The following is a 17,707-nucleotide window of genomic DNA, read 5'->3' as shown; positions in this document are numbered from 1 at the left end:
TTCCCATCCTCATCAACAAAAGCTGGACTTATCTAAAGGTAAATTCTCCTCTATTTTCTTTTATGTGTGTGCATGTGTGTATGTATAGAATTATTTTTTTATAATTATAATGCATATTTTTAAATTCTAGTATAATTAACATACAGTGTTATTTTAGTTTTAGGTATACAATACAGTGATCCAACAATTCGATACACTACCCAGTGCTCCTCATGGTAATCCCCTTCACCTATTTCACCCATCCCCTCACCCACCTGCCTTCCTTTTACTCTTTTCAATTTTAGCCGTCTACAATTACTAGACTGACAGTCACGAGAATCAAACTTGACATTCTTTTTCTTTTCAGGCATTTATAAATGAAAAAAAAAAAGATACCACAACATTTTTACCCCAAATCAATTAAAGCAGAATCCAAGAAAGTGTTACTTACCAGTTCATACATGAAATCTGGATCTGAACTGTTTGCTAAGAGATCTGTGCTCATCAGAGTCTGTTCTGAAAAGGTGTGGCTTCGAAAGGCATCCCCAAAAGGCGGATCCATTCCGCTTACACTAGGCTACAACAAAGTGATTTTAATTTTAGAAAAGTTAAAGACTACTCCAAGGCCAATTTATCACACATACACCCCACTCCCGTGCCTACTAACTTATTATTTTCAGAATTTTGTATATTTTCTACTTTTTAGTGCATCTAAGAGATTTAATTAGCATTAAATTGTGACCTTAAACTAGGAAAATAATGAAGATGCATTAAAAACAGAAAAAGAAATAGTGGCAACTGTTAATAATATCTAACTTCTAAAAACTGAAGTTTATTTAGCCACTGGAATCAGCCTACACTACTTAATGAGTACTTTTATTCAGCTATATGACATTTCTTCAAATCTATCTCTAACAACACTCCCTCTTCTAACTCCCCGAGTTAGAGAGAAGAGTAGAGAATTCTGGCATCTGTAGTGCAACAAGTGCATCCAGGAACGTGATGAAGATAGGAACAGCCAAATATCCAAAAATCCTACTGGTGAGACCAGACACTTGGGCATGAGCTCAGTAACCTTTATCCTGATACCCCACCCCCTCCTGCCAAAAAAAATCCTGATTCCAGAAAAGGGTACCATTCATTCTGTAATAAAATTAGCGGGAAAAAACTTGGCACCCAGAGTTGATGCTCCTTTTCTCCATCCCCCTTTTCCATTTCAACATCTATATAAATCACTCCAGAGTGAAGTGAGGACTCACACTCCAAAGTGGCCAAACAAGTGAATGGCCAAACTTTGAAATCTAACTTGGATGAAGGAAGAAGATGGGAAAGAATAAAAATTCTCTCTTTTTTGTCCTTCTCCAAGTTTTTGCTGAAACGTAAAAAAATTATATTAGCCAATTTGCTTGTATTTCTCTATTCATATAGCGTCTACCTACCACGGACTGGCCTTTTTACACACTCTCCTATCATGTTTTTTCTTCATTGGCACTTCCCAACCCATTCTTTTCTTTCTCTGATTTTCCCCAACCCTACCAGGCCACATGCTCAAAGTAACTGTTTTATAGCTCTAAATTCAAGTATTCAGTAAAGAGCAAATGAAACTGTGAATGGGAAAGAACTCTAAACAAGTACAGGTAGTCTACTTGGCACAGAGATTGGGGTGGAGACAGGCCCCTGGTTTTAATATCAACCAGCAAATCCCCTTTCTTTGCCTCTGCTGCCTGCCTCTGAGCCTCTGGACAGTCCTACCAAGTTGCTTATTTTCTGTGTTCAAGGTGTAATTCTGCCTGGCCCCACATAAAGCCACCTAAGAGTCCCTGCCCTCTCATTATTTCTAGGCTTCTCCTCAGCACTGAACAAACAGAAAGAGGTAAGGGGGTAAGAACTAACCACTGGAAGGGGACAGGAAGAAGTATGGATGTGCAATGGGGATTAAAAGGGCTTCATGGGGCAGGGCACCTGGGTGGCTCAGTCCGTTAAGCTTCCAACTTCGGCTCAGGTCATGATCTCGTGGTCTGTGAGTTCGAGCCCCACGTCGGGCTCTGTGCTGACAGCTCAGAGCCTGGAGCCTGTTTCAGATTGTGTCTCTGTCTCTCTCTGCCCTGCCCCCACTCACACTGTCTCTCTCTCACAAATAAATAAACATTAAAAAAAAAGGGGGGGCTTCATTAGTTTTTTCAGAAATCGCCCCAAACCAGAGCTAATCAATTCTAAGTAGTTACCATAATATAAATAGATATAATCATTCAGAAATGTTTTCTGGGAGGTACACACACACACACACACACACACACACACACACACACACACACACACATATATGGGAACATAAGTGTGTGTATGAAAGAGAGAAAGGTTGAAATATCTCACCATTTCCTCTTAACTACTTTTCAATTCAGCAGGCATACATGCAAAGGAACAAACGGGAATCAGGAAGTAGACACCGAGACGGAAGTGGGCTTTTTGTGGCAGACTGATATTTTCAGGGGAGTTGGGTTAGCCTCCGTAAAGCCAGCAGACCTGTCCCCCTTCTAACCAGCTTTTCATTCACCACGTTTCCCATGTCAAGCTCATTACATTTCAAAGTGGTAGCAAAGGAGGAAATAGAAGCAATGGAAGGAAGGACATGTATTCAAAACTAGCTGAGGTAGTAAGTAAAATGTCTTAAAGAGAGTGTTTGTCAAGTTGTGTTAAGATTCAGAGAACTTACAGAATCAATGGTATGGACTTTTCTGCAGTGGGAAAATATAAAACTTTGTACCTACTCTGCTGTAATTTACCTGAGGCATTTCCAAGCCCAGATCCTGTGAGTCCGATGGCAAACTTTTCTTTTTCCTCGTTTGTAAATTCCTTTCCAGCTTTACTTTTAATTTCAAGATCAAAGACGATTTTCACAATAAATGCCAGGTTTTCCCAGAATGCCTTCAATTTCAATGCTTGGATCACTGCTTTTTTTTTTTTTTTAAGTAATTCTGTGTGAATCTGTCAAACAACAACACAAAGTAACTTTACTGAGTGCCATTAAAAACAAGTTGACCTTTCAAAAATGACATTAACAAAGAACATTTTAAAGGAATAAGTCTTAGGGTTGCAATTTCAAGAATTTGGTCATTTCTTGGTAGTAACTTTCCTGAAATTCACCATCCCTCTATTTGTTTCTAAAACAGGGTAAGTCAATAACCAACTGGCAACATTAAAAAAAAAAAACCACCTTGACAAAATTAACTGAGGCCTACCTTTTCCTGTGATTTGAAAGATACCTAATGTTAAATAAAGTTCCCATTCACTTTATGTTCTGTATGAGAAACGATAATGTCTCAACATTTAATTCCATCTATTGTGTAATTATTACTGTGAAACCGATCTACATTTTATATCTCTTATAAATCTACAAGAGTAACGAATAAATACAGTCAACAACGGAATTTAACACATCATCCTCTGCATTAAATAAAATCACATTCATAACAGCATATGCAACATTATTCTTTGAGTTATAAGTGAAAGCTGTCCTTGAAATGAGAATTATTCCAGTAAGTTTTTTATATCTTATTTAACAACATGTTTATCCGGGGAGGAAACAGGGATTAAGGATTACTCTGCAGTGGGGTTTCAAGGGTTAAATTAAGTAATGATTGCAAATCACCTTGCACAGTGTCTTGACTATGGTGGATTAATTCCCTTTTTCCTTCTCTGTGAAGGCCTTAATTATACCCACTTCATCAACTTTTCCTATCAGTGGTTCTCAAAGCATGATCCTAAGACCAGCAGCATCAGCATCAACTTAGAGATGTGTTAACGAGTGCAAAATTTTGGGCTTCAACCCAGAGCAGCTAAAGCAGAAACTCTGGGAGTGTTTCTTCCAGTTATGTCTTTAACCCTCTAGGCAATTCTGATTCTCCCTAAAATTTGAGAACCACGGCTCTACACTCAACTCTTTGCTCTCATTTCTGCCTAGTTGCAGTATCGTTTCTTGGATTGATGTAAAGAGCCAATTTAAGCTGAGCTGCTCCATAGTTAACACATCTGGACTAGAGGATTAGAATAGTACATTATATCAATTTCAAAGGCCTCTGCTGAACAAATCAGAGACTGTCAACAAGGGATTCAACAATTGGTCCACTTTTTAGATTAATAAATTGACAACCATTTGTATTTCCTGGATCTTTGCTGGGCTCTCCCCTCTGGTGGGCTCTCATTCTTACGCTACTGTTCTAGCCTAGGAAACACCATCGAGTGCCCAGACTGGGCCTAGAAACAGAATTAACATCTCAATAATTACGCATCTCAATCCAATGCTACAGTCCAACCAGATTATTCCCTGCTCCTGCCAAAGGCCAGTTCTAGTCCAGCTTCTCCTAATGCAGCCTTCCTTCTGCCTTGGTCCTACTGCTGATATATAATCTCAGTCCAAATTCTTCCCTTGATTCCTGTGAGAAACAGGGTCGGTTGCCTTTTCTAGACCTATTGCTTTAGATTCCAAAAAGGAATATGATTCAAGTGATGCATTCAACAAACTGGGTTAGTATGGACCTGGGAGACAAGTTTGATACTCTAAAACCTGAAGTTTACCCTTACTAAGCAACAGGGCTGAAGAACTCAAGAAAAACTAAGTTCTATTCAACAAATACTTACTGACGTCTATTAAGGACACCAGCTACCAACAACTTGGTTTATCAGGGAAACGCTGGACCAAAAAAGGGCCAAGTTCTAGTCGCAGTTCTCACTTGCAAACTATACAACACTGAGTAGGTCAATCTTTCTAAGCCTCATGTTTCTCATTTCTAGAAAGAAACACTACTACTAAAAATACTAGTTTCCTGGCCACTGAATTCTCCGAGCCACAAAACCATGTACAGATACAAATACAGGTATATCCCACTTTTTGAAGTTCATGTTATGCCACCTCACTTTTACAAAAGACCTACATCAGTACCAGTTTTTGCTAACTGAAAGAAATCCAGAGCAAACTTTTGTTTTTATGAAAAAAGGTGAAAATAGTGTTAAGCATTTGTTGGGCCCTTATAGAGGCAGTGGCACACCACAAGCAGGGCAGCGAGAGCAGCCTCACCAGCTCCTTCCCTGGGAACAACATTCAGCATCTCAGCATCAAGCTGCCACAGCTTGAACAGTGTCTGTGAGCATCTGTGCTTTATCTACATTTATTTTGCGCATGTGTTAGCAAGGTGTATCCTAAGGTTATCAGGAAACCCTAGGAGAGGTTATTTTTTGGGTCTGGGAATGATCAAAATTTTTCCTCATAATTAATGGTAATTGCTTCTCCGCCTTATGACATTTCAGCTTACGAAAGGTTTCAGAAGAGCGTTCTAGTTTTGCATAGCAGGAGAAACCTTTTTTTATTTAAAATTTTATTTAAACACTGGACATCAAAACTAGGCTGTCAATGCAATTAGCAAAAAGACCACTTGTTTGGAGCACTTGACAGGAGACCTGGATTCCAGTTTTGATCCCATAATTAAAACTAAACAGTCTTATGACTTTGAACAAGTTATTTAAATTTATGACTGAGCACCCAGACCGAGGAATTACAATTATTCTCCTTTAACTGTGTAACAGGAATGTTATGAGACTTGAATGAGATATTAAGTTAGGATGTACTAATAAAATAAATCTGAAAGGTGATTATTATCAGCAGGTATATTTTGCCAATGCTTTCTTTTGTTGCACAGTAGTCCATCTCAGAAGCTCAACATTTGTGACAGTTATTGGCAGCAAGGCTGAATGTTTTAAGGACACCAATTCCCAAAGAGAGGGTATCCATCATGTAAAGAGTTGAGCACGCACTCCTGGAGTAAAGGTCCTTAGGTGCTTCTCCCAGTCTCTCAGGTGGCAGCAAACAGGATGGGCGAAGAGCCAATTGTACCCCAAGCAGCAGAACCTCTTTTTAGTAATAAACTCTCTCAGTCTCTAAAACTAATGATCCAGGGTCACAATCAATTATCTTCATTCCCAAGGTTTTCCAAATGCTTCATACCATTCCAAACATTTATTGTGAAACAACTACAAACAACAAAATTCCCCACCGAAAAGTGGAAGGGAAAAAAAAGAATAAAGATTTCTACACCAATTACCATTGCACGGAATCTTCTGTAACGATACACTGCTCCCAAATCATCTTCTATACTGGGGAGCCATATACAGAGGGTACATTAATGTTTAGATGAGCAAGTAACAAGAGGAAAAGTGTAACAATGGGCTTTTCAGGAGGCCTTCATACTTCTCAAGAATACCCACTATTTTACTCAAAGCTTTGATATTAAAGTTATGTACTTTAAAAGCAATTAATTTCCCAACGTGTGACCTGAGGAGTATTTGTTCCAAAAGATGTTGAATAGTTACTCAACAAAAGGGTTATGAGGTTTGGAAAACACAACATTAAATAAAACTGTTAATACTACCTTTATGTAGGACTTCTTGCGAACTTTAAGGTGCTAGGTGCTAATGTGCATTATAAATCACCAATAGATGAATAGAGCAGATATCTCCCAAACTTAGTTGATCTTAAAATCCTCTACCCGGCACTCAAGGAGACCTCAAGACTAGAGCTTCTTAAACAACACCACCACCCTAAAGAAAAGGCTAAATTAATTCCCCTAGTTATGAGTTCCTTTTATTCATAGCTCTGGCTCACCAGTTCCCAATATAGTTTTGTGGGCTTTTCAAGGGAGAGAAGACTGTCTTCCATCAGAAATATTTGCCAGTAGGAGTACCTGGGTGGCTCTGTCAGTTATGCATCTGACTCTTGGTTTGGGCTCAGGTCATGATCTCATGGTTCATGGGATCATGCCCGGCACTGGGCTCCACATTCACTGCTTGGAGCCTGCTTGGGATTCTCTCTTTCCCTCTCTACCCCTCCCTCACTTGTGCTCACTTGCTCCCTCTCTCTCAAAATAAATAAACTTTTTTTAAAAAGAAGCATTCGCCAACATTTCCTGTACCTGGGTCTGTTCGGAACTATTCAACAACATCTTCTAGGCACAGGAAGATACCGTTAGCAGAAAATTAGCTCTCTGAAGCAATGTGATGGGGTCCAGGACAGGCCACCCCAAAATATGCCACCCTGGTATATTATTTTTAATTAAAGTTACTCAACAAAGAGCCAGTACAAGATACTCGGACCCTCTTCTGTCCCCCTGAAAGCAGGAAATAAAGTCTTCGTGTGGAAGGTACCCTCCCTGCACCTGGGAGATAGAGGCATACTTATTGCCAGAGATAGGCAATTCAGGGCCAAGAAGGTTGTATAAATAAACCTTGTTATCTCTTCATTAATTTGCTATACCAAGCCCAACCATCTTTGTCTTATCAACTCTTAACAGATTTATTGTTCCTTTGTCTAAAAGGTATAAAAGCTGCCTGCTTTGGTCACTTCTTTGAATCTCTTGCTTCTTTCAGCTCCCATACATATGAAATTAATTTTTTTTCTCCTGTTAATCTGCCTTGTGTCAATTTAATTACATAAGACCAGCCAAAGAACCTACAAGGGAAGAAAGAAAAAGTTTCCCTCCCCTACAAATGAGATGGAGCACATGACTGATTTATGAGCATTTACCACTTTATCGAAGACAACCACAGCTCAGTATCTTTCATAGCCCTTTTTACCAAGTCCTTCCCTAGGTTTTTTCAGTACTCCACTTGAAAATACGTTGAGGCTTACTATGTACATTAGGCAAGACAAAAAGTGAATGTGAAGTAAGATGATAGGTAAGGCCAAAGGACTTTTACAAAAGCTCATCCCTCGGATTGCTCAAACCACTAATCCAAACTTAAAAAGCCAAACTGAAGAGCTGACTGCAGGGGCCCAGGCAGCTTACACATATCCAAGAGCCCCTAAACTGTGCCCCTTCTGAACCTGAGGGTTTCACGTGATTCCTGAGAGTCCACATATGTTTAAAAGGCTAAAAATATAAATGAACATATAAATGAAAATATCTTATAAAAAAGCAGATACTATATGTGATGGTCAGAATTCCTAGAGCTCCCCTTTTATGGCACTAACTTAGGTCACTGCTCCCTCTTAGTTAACCCGAGGGAACTGATTCCTCACACGTGGGAGGTAGCATTTCTGAGTTATCCAACACTCATCAGAGTAGAGGTCAAAAGCTTTCTGACACACCCATTAGGATGGTTATTTACCCAAAAACCAGAAAATAACAAGTGGAGGATATTGAGGAGGATATGGAAACATTGGAACCCTTGTGTAATTGCTGGTAGAAATGCAAAGTGGTGCAGCTGGGAATCTCTAGCAGTTCCTCACCAAGTTAAACATGAATTCATATGATCCAGGAATTCCACATCTGGCTATATATCTAAAAGAATTGAAAGCAGGGACTCAAACAGATACACATACACCCATTTACACAGCAACATTATCCACAATAGCCAAAAGGTGGGAACAACCCTACCAGCCATCAACAGATGACTGGATAAACAAAATGCGGTAACACACACACACACACACACACACACACACACACACACACACGTAGTAATACATACAACGGAACATTATTCAGCCATACAGAGGAATGAAGTTCTAATCATGGATGAACCTTGAAAACATTATGCTAGGTGAAATAAACCAGACACAAAGGGACAAATATTATATGATTCTACTTATATGAGGTAGCAGGATGGGCAAATTCATGGAACAGAAAGTGGAATAGAGGTTACCAGAGGCTGGGAGAGTTATTGTTTGATGGGTACAGAGTTTCTATCTAGAATGAGGAAAATGTTCTGGAAACAGTTACACAAGAATGTCAATGTACTGAATGCCAATGAACTCTACACTTGAAAATGGTTTAAATGGCCAAATTTGTTTTATGAAAAATACTTAAAAATTTTTTGAGGTAAGAAATGCCAACACATTTACATTGTTAAGTAATTCACGTACCATGGTTTATTTTAATATTTCCTAATCTTTGCTGGTTCATGCTCATCATTTCTTTCATGTGTGCAGAGTTTCTGGGTTCTCTCTGTTATCTTTCAACTGTACTAGATCCACAATTCTAAGATGTGGCTCACTGTCCTGACCCCCTAATTTAAATAAACCATTTTTCCTGAAGCTTAATCCCCAAGTAAAGATGAAAGAAAGGAAGGAGAGCGGAGGAAAGGGAAGAAGGAAGGAAAGAAGGACCACCGACTTGGTAATTTAAGTTTATACAGTGTGTATGTCCCACAGGATTCCCCATGGGACAGTTCATCAGTTTGCCCAAGCTCCTTAGCAGACCAGGACCCATGAGCCACATTCCATCCATCCTGCCATACTTCATATGTCCCACTCAACAATTCCTTTTGAAAACTATGCAGAATAGTGAACAAAATAGTTCTATGGAACAAAACAGTTCTTCAGATGCTTACTGAATCAAGTCACTACCTGTTTCACGGCACAGCAGAAATCAGAGATCCACTAATCTCCAAACCATTAAGGAAGCATACACTGCCTATGCAAGGAACACATCGGGCAAATGGTGGTGGCCACATTCTCCCTTTATTATGTAATATAAATCCCATGAACACACTGCAAGTGAACTGCTATTCTCTACCTTTCAACAGCAGTTCTCTGGACTCCAAACTATAGAAAACAGGTAACACTTCACACTAAATGGTTATACTTTATGTCTGGAATTATTAGCAAAAGACCCCCATTATTTATTTTCCAAACCTTGCTGCTGCTGGTGTTTAAGGAAAAGAGCAGGGTAAAGAGAGAGAAGACGTATCTTTTCCCTCATATTGAGTGAGAAAAGATCATTTTCCTAGCCACGTAGTACCTATCATGACCCTATATAAGCAGATGTAATCCTCCTACCGTAACACTTTGGAAACTTTTTTTTTTTAATTTTTAATTGTTTTTTTAATGTTTATTTTTGAGAGAGACAGAGTACGAGCAGGGGAGGGGCAGAGAGAGACAGAGAGAGACAGAATCCGAAGCAAGCTCCAGGCTCTGAGCTGTCAGCACAGAGCCCAATGTGGGGCTCCAACTCATGGACCGCAAGATCATGACCTGAGCTGAAGTCGGATGCTTAACCAACTGAGCCGCCCAGGTGCCCCATTTTGTAAACTCTTTATTCCTGGGTAAATCCGATAGTCCCCTTTGATCCTCACATTCAGAGAGTTTTAAAAATACGGATATTTTAATTAAAATAATTACATTTTACCGAGAATCCTGAGGAGTTAAGAAAAGATATTACATCTCAAAAATGATCTCTCCCTGAAATACAGTTTTGGAGGAAGACACAAGACCTCTCAGAATTTTATTCAATTCCTTTCCAAAGGCTCCTGCCCAACTTTAATCTTTGACCTACAGAAACATATGGGAGCTTACTTAAAACCCTTTGGGATCCAAAAAGAAAGACCGTTAAAGCAGGTGTCTGGATCGACGTGAGTTAAACAGGAAGAGCTACTTTTTATTTCTCTTTTTAATTTTTTTAAATCTTTATTTATTTTTGCGACAGAGAAGAGACAAAGTGTGAGCAGGGGAGGGGCAGAGAGAGAGGGAGACACAGAATTCGCAGCAGGCTCCAGGCTCTGAGCTGTCAGCACAGAGCCCAAAGTGGGGTTTGAACTCATGAACCGTGAGATCATGACCTGAGCCGAAGTCGGATGCTTAACCGACTGAGCCATCCAGGCGCCCCCAGGAAGAGCTACTTTCTGTTTCTAAAAACTATTAACTACAAGATATTAGGGGCCTTCTGAAGCATTGAAACCTGTCAATTAAGTTGTTCAGAGCACAAGAATAAGAGTATGGGACAGTTTTTGACAGAACTAAAGAATGCATTTCTAACCCCAGCCACACTTGGTTACCACTGGCAACAAAATATTCACAAGTTTATACCTGTATCACTGTTTACAGACAACAGGCACGTTGCTATACCCTGTCATTTGATAAAACAAGTTGGTGAAGTAGTTAGGGTACATATTAACATCACTGCCATGCCCTAACCTCTGTCCAACCATTTTTACATTAATAAAAAAAGTCCAGCAAGGATAAGGGATTTATCTGAGGTCATTTAGTAAATGCCTCTGTGCAAACCTATCATTATAGAGACTGTCTTGTTCAGTGCACCTCCAGAAGACTTCCAAGTCCACACCTTCAGCCTAAATATGTGAATGCACGAGCCCTACCTTCTGAGAACCAGGTATTTCCATGTTCATTCACATCCCATGACCTCAGACAGAGCATGTCACCTTCCTATCCAAACATTTCCATTCTGTCAGCAGTACTACCACTCTCAGACATCCAGGCATGGAACACTGATCTCAACCCTCTTTTCTTCCTCCTCAAGTCTTTGTTAAATCATGCCAGTTCCCTTAACAAAGATACACGGACAACTTACCTTGTACCCAGCACACAGGCATCTCTTCATCTTTGCCTTTCCCACTTTCTCAACTCTTACTTGTGCCTCATCGTTTTATATTTACCATTCCAATAGTTGCCCTACAGACCTTCCTGCTGCCCTAGAGACCTTCCCCCCTCTCTCCAGTTCTTATGTCCCACTGTATTTTCTCCCTAAACCACCACTTTGTATTAGCATTGTGCTCAAAAATTTTCATCAACTCCCAGAAATGTCTTGGATAATGTTCAAAATACTCAGATACAATGAAACTACCTTTCCAATCCCATCTTCCACTACCATTTTATAACACTAATATTAGCTTGATCTTCCAATTCCATCAAACCCTTGAGGTACACACAATCTCACTTCACTCCACTAGGAATTTCCAACAGTAAGGCTCTGGCCTTTTATGCCTTTGCTCATAATGGCTTTTCTCTTCCTCCTCCTCAATCCCTTGTCTCCACTATCAGATCGTAAAATCTTTGAGAACGACCATCTCTATTTCACAACAGTGCCAAAAGCAATGCCTTTCCCAGGACAGGCATCCAGACAAGAGCTGACGGACAATGAATGGGAAATCCCCTAAGATCACAGGTCTTTCTGGATAAGGAGTCAGAGGTGCAACTTTCTTTAAATACAAAGAAGTCAGTCATTTAGTATACAATTGACCCTTGGATCATGGGTTTGAACTGTGTGGGTCTACTTATGCATAAATGTTTTTCAATAAGTACAGTACTGTAAAAGTATGTTCCCTTCTTTATGATTTTAAGAACATTTTTTTCTCCAGCTTACTTTATTGTAAGAATACAGTATATAATATATACAACATACAAAATACGTGTTAATCAATTGTTTATGTTATCGGTAAGGCTTCTTGTCAACAGCAGGCTATTAATAGTTAAATTTTGGGAGAGTCAAAAGTTACACATGGTTTTCAACTGCATGGGAGGGGAAGGTTAGTGCCCCTGACCCACATGATATTCAAGGGCACTGTATATTTATTGATCATCTTGTATGTGCTCTGAAGTTATCTAGTAGCAGCTTGTTAATTTGAGTCTTGAATCACTGTAGTGTCATATAATAAAAATATTTTAAATTGTATCCTGAATTTTCTTTTACACAACCAGAAAAAGTATTGTTTGAATTCCAGTCAATTCTGAAGACCAGAGAGAATTCTTCTTTAGTGAGGAGAGGGAAGAGGAAGGAGTAGGATTAAATTTTATTTAAACCAACTGAATTAAGGCACTGGACGGATACATGTTACACTGTTCTGTCTCTTCCCACTCCCATTTTTAATTAAAACAAGATATTTTTGCAGGTTAAACGCTGAAATTTTAAAGAATCCTTTAGTCTTCTGAGCTCTTCAGCAGAACTACAAAGTGTAAAAAGGAAACCGCAGGATTAAAGGTCGTAGCATAGAAACAGACAGTGGTGTAAGCAAACACGCTTGAACCATCCTGCAAGATTCCAGCAGAATAACCATCACAAGACACTCTGGACATACCCTAACAACTTCAGCACTCGTTATCAGTGATCTGGGCTCTTCTTCAAACTTCGTTTCCTCCCTCCTTTCCCAGATTGGACACTTTTCAAAATATATACAACAATTTTGAAATCCTCTTCAAATTCTATTGTGTGAAATGAGCTACACCACTGGCACAAGACTACAGAACAGCAGGTACAGGGGTTATGGGCATAAGGCTACAAAGAGGTTGTGAATAGTTTTTTGCAGTCTTTTCTTTCAACACTGAGAAAGGCTGGCTCTTTGGCTCTAGTACTCCAAAGGCTTGCTCTGTGAGAAGCAAACTCTAGATTCAAAATAAAAGTTTCTGCTTTATGAGTATTTGGAATTTCATTCTAGATTCGTACTTGGCTTCTTTTATTTGTAAATACAAGAATTCCCCATCTCCTTTGCAGGGATTTTGTGATTCACATTAATATATGCCCTGGCACAAAACAGATAAATAGCTACTCAATAAATTGTGGCTATTTTTTATCCTAAGATTTCTTCCTTGTTATAAAATAATCCTGGGGCGTTGCAGCTACTTAAGGTATAAACCCAAACTCAACTCAGAGTCCTAGATTGTCTAAATTCCACACTTAATGATCACAAAAACTCAACTGCTTGGCACTAGGATGTATAAGGTATACACAGGCAACACAGGTCATTTAACATCCTTGTCCTGGCTTATGAGGGTCAGTGTCAATTATGCTGGTTTAATCAGCAAAAGAATCTTTGGATTTACAAAGTAATTCATAAAGCTGCCAGCTAGTCATCTCTGTACACAATAAAGAGCTGGCAGGGCACCTGGCTGGCTCAGTCGATAGAGTGTGACTCTTGATCTCTGGGTTGTGAGTTTGAGCCCTACAGTGGGTGTAGAGATTACTTAAAAATAAAATAAGGGCAGCTGGGTGACTCAGTCGGTGGAGCTGCCGACTGCGGCTCAGGTCATATCTCACCGTTAGCAAATTCGAGCCCCAAATTGGGCTCCCTGCTGTCAGCACAGCCTGCTTCGGATCTTTTGTCCCCCCTCTTTCTGCCCCTCCTCCTCCCACCCCCGTGTGCACACGTGCTCTATCAAAAATAAACAGTTAAAATAAAGAAGGAAAAGAAAAGAAAAACACAACACAACAATAAAGAACTGGCAAGTAGGGGTGACTGGGTGGCTCAATCAGTGGAGCATGTGACTCTTGATCTCAGGATTATAAATTCAAGCTCCACAGTGGGTGTAGAGATCACTTAAAAAAAATCTTAAAAAAAAAAAAAACTGGCAAGAAAATTACAAGAGGGAAAGGCTTTCTTCAGAGAGATTATAGCTCTAATTGTCCAATTACATACAGTTTATCTTTTTTATAGTTCTATTAGCTTCACCATAGATTATGGGTAACTCAAGAGAATGGACTTAACATTTAAAACTTATCTTTATATCCATAATACCTTACACAGTTCCTAATAAATACACACAGTTTATATTATAATTGTCTCAATAGGGTTCAGAATAAACCAAAGGAGATGGACTATCTCAATTGCCAGGAAAACAGAACTTTGAATAGAATCAGCCACTATCAAAGAAGTACCAAAAGTAAAAAGAATCTGATCCCACCCTCCCATCAGACACTCAGAATTCTGATAATCCTCCTACCAGAGAAAAGAATGAAATTCATTTATAGTAATTCATTCGTTTTTCACTTGGGAGGTTGGACAACCACAAGTTATTATGCTAAGCTACTAGGGAGCAAGATCCTACCAAGTTCACTCTACCAGGAATATACACAATTTAAAACAAAATACAAAGTTAACTGAAGATTTAAAACAAAGGTCTCGAACTGGAGCCACAAATCAATGCCTACATACGGGTTTTGCTCGGCTCACACAATGAAAACATTAAAATGAAAAAATTAAAATGAAAAAAATTATTTAAAAAAATTTAACTACCAGCATTTAAATTGGAAATTTCATATAAAATTTCTGAATCCTGTTAACAAATGCCACTCTCTTGGGGGGCGGGGGAGTCATTGGGTACATATTTCCAGCAAGATCACTTGAACTGAATCACTCAAACTGAAATGAGTTATCCCTTTAAACTGGTCTATGCTCTCCAGCTTGCTCCAATCTCTACCAATTGCATATTACAGATGAGGTATCTAAGCTAACACATTGCGAAAAACCACAGCACAAGCAAAAGGCCTGTCTGTGAATACAGTTAACTCCAGGACTTTTACTCGTAAGCATTCTGCAACTGGACCTCCAAATCAAAGATAATTAATGATAAAAGAAGTATTTCAAAGATCTGCACATGAATGTTTATAGCAGTTTTATTCACAATGGCCTAAAATCTGGAAGCAAACCCAAAATGGATGGACAGATTGTGGTACATCCATACAATAACAAGTACTCAACTGATACTTGAAATGACATGAAATCTCAAAACCATTATGTTAAGGAAAAGCAGACAGACTCAAAAGACAACGCATTCTATGACTGCATTTAAATGAAATTCCAGGAGGGGCCTTTGGGTAGCTCAGTCAGTTAAAGGTCCCACTTCAGCTCAGGTCACACTCTTGCGGACTGTGGGTTCGACCCCATGTCAGGCTCTGGGCTGACAGCTTGGAGCCTGGAGCCTACTTCAGATTCTGTGTCTCCCTCTCTCTCTGCCCCTCCCCCCTCTGCGCGCACGCGCACACACTCTCTCTCAAAATAAACATTAACAAATAAATAAATGAAATGAAATTCCAGGAAGAGAAAACTATAGTGATAGGAAGTAAATCAGTGATTGGGGCCAGGGGTGAAGCAGGGTCATGAGGGAACTTTTTGGGAATGTTCTGTTATCATGACTGCAGAGGTAATTAGATGACTGCATACATTTGTCAAAACTAAAAATTAGGTGACCTTTATTTTATGCAAATTATACCTCAATAAAGCTGACTTAAAAAGAGGTGTTTAGAAAATACTATAAAACTACAGAGAAGAGTACTACCATCTCTACTTGGGTACTTTCGGGAAAACGTCAGGAAAAGGTGATATATGAATTGGATCTCATCATAGAATAATTTTAAGGTGCATAAGAGATAGAAAACAAAACCTGTAAGTGATTATATTCTGCATTGTAACCTATCAGAAATGGCATCTCTGAATACAAAGAAAATGCTTCATAAAAGGAAATTCATAGAGATGGATAATCAGTACTTGGATAGGTATCAAAGACAAGTTGATTTCACAAGACTTCCCAAAAGGAAATCAACTCAGACATATATTACTGCTCAAATGCAAAATAAGCAGAAAGAAAATGTGTGAAGTGTTTTTGTTTTTAAATAAAGCAAAATGAAAAGAAAAAGCAAGAGTCAAAAAAAGGTGAAAAGAAACTCAAAGGGAATAAAGAAAGGGATGCAAGCAAGGAGGTAAAATAAAGGCAAGAGACACATTTGGTCAGAATAAAAGGTATGTTGGTACCGACAAATTGTAAGAGAGAAAGGAGATATGTTAGATCTTGATGAAGGACTAAAAGAAAAACTAACAACTATGGGGAAAGAGAACATCTAATCAAAGTCAGAGCTACAGAGAAAACAGACCAGAGACCTGGCAGTATAGAGCAGGCCCAGGAGAAGTAGAGAACAAGGGGAAAACAAAAAAGCACTTTCCTCCTAAATCTCACCAAGTAGTCTCCTCCCCTTCCATCTATCCCCTCTCCATGACCCTGCCTTAGGCGAAGCCTTCTCATACCCAAGCCTATCCCACGAATTGCATACATCATCTTTCATTTTTTTAAGTAGGCTCTACACCCAACGTGGGGCTTGAACTCTTGAACCCAAGATCAAGAGTCACATTCTCTACCAGCTGAGCCAGCCAGGTGCCCCGCATACCCCTTTTATACCTCCTTGACTGGACTAGAATGCTTCCTTTGCTGGTCTTCAAAACTCAGTTCGGGGGCACCTGGGTGGCTCAGTGGGTTAAGGGTCTGACTTCGGCTCAGGTCATGATCTCACGGTGGTCTGTGGGTTCGGGCCCTGTGTGAGCTGACAGCTCAGAGCCTGGAGCCTGCTTGGGATTCTGTTTCCCTCTCTCTCTGCCCCTCCCCTGCTCGCGTGCGCACTCTCTCTCTCAAAAATAAGTATTGAAAAAAACCAAACCCAGTTCAAATAGTCCTTTTCCGTGAAGTTTCTCCCACTTTCACAGGCAGTTAGTAGTCCCTCTTCCATATATTCAGAACATGTTGTTCTAAATGCTATCCTGTTGAACTGCAATGTCTGTCTCCTCTATTAGTCTATGAGCAACTCCAGTAGAGCATTCAATAGGAAGGATGAAAACCCTTACTAAAAAGCATTTTATTTTATTTTATTTTATTTTATTTTATTTTTATTTTTTTTTTTTTATTTATTTTTGGGACAGAGAGAGACAGAGCATGAACGGGGGAGGGGCAGAGAGAGAGGGAGACACAGAATCGGAAACAGGCTCCAGGCTCCGAGCCATCAGCCCAGAGCCCGACGCGGGGCTGGAACTCACGGACCGCGAGATCGTGACCTGGCTGAAGTCGGACGCTTAACCGACTGCGCCACCCAGGCGCCCCTAAAAAGCATTTTAAAAAACTGTGAAGTCTTTTTACAAGTAGGAAATTTTATACATCTTATACATCACAAGTAGGAAGCTAGAAGCCTTGCTGTTTAAAGGAATTCTACAGTGAATCTTTTGAACAAGAGCCCACATGGCCTACCCCTACTTCCTCCCCATACCATAAAGGACCCTTTTGCAAAGTTTTATTTTCTTTTAACTCGCCCATGGTCAACTTTTTTTTTTAATATATTTTTTTAAGTTTATTTATTTATTTATTTATTTTTTTTTTTTTTTAATTTTTGGGACAGAGAGAGACAGAGCA

General features: G+C 39.5%; 1 protein-coding gene across 3 annotated transcripts in view; it reads right to left on the bottom strand.

Annotated features, from left to right (window-relative positions):
• The window catches only part of CREBRF (CREB3 regulatory factor), a 57,293-nt gene that overhangs the window by 33,544 nt on the left and 6,042 nt on the right, over positions 1-17,707 (bottom strand). For 2 of the 3 annotated variants that reach the window (XM_058723493.1, XM_058723495.1), the window contains exons 2-3: positions 2,748-2,964; positions 431-556 (exon numbers count right to left, since the gene is read on the bottom strand). In XM_058723493.1, coding sequence (XP_058579476.1) covers positions 431-556; positions 2,748-2,771 — 150 coding nt within the window. In that variant the 5' untranslated portion in view covers positions 2,772-2,964. The remainder of the gene's footprint in view (positions 1-430; positions 557-2,747; positions 2,965-17,707) is intronic. The other variant, XM_058723496.1, reaches the window with a different exon arrangement.

Source organism: Neofelis nebulosa, chromosome 1, assembly GCF_028018385.1.
Source record: "Neofelis nebulosa isolate mNeoNeb1 chromosome 1, mNeoNeb1.pri, whole genome shotgun sequence".
In the NCBI taxonomy this organism is placed as follows: domain Eukaryota; kingdom Metazoa; phylum Chordata; class Mammalia; order Carnivora; family Felidae; genus Neofelis; species Neofelis nebulosa.
Note: the sequence above shows the minus strand (reverse complement) of the source record. Positions and strands in the feature narration are given on the sequence as shown.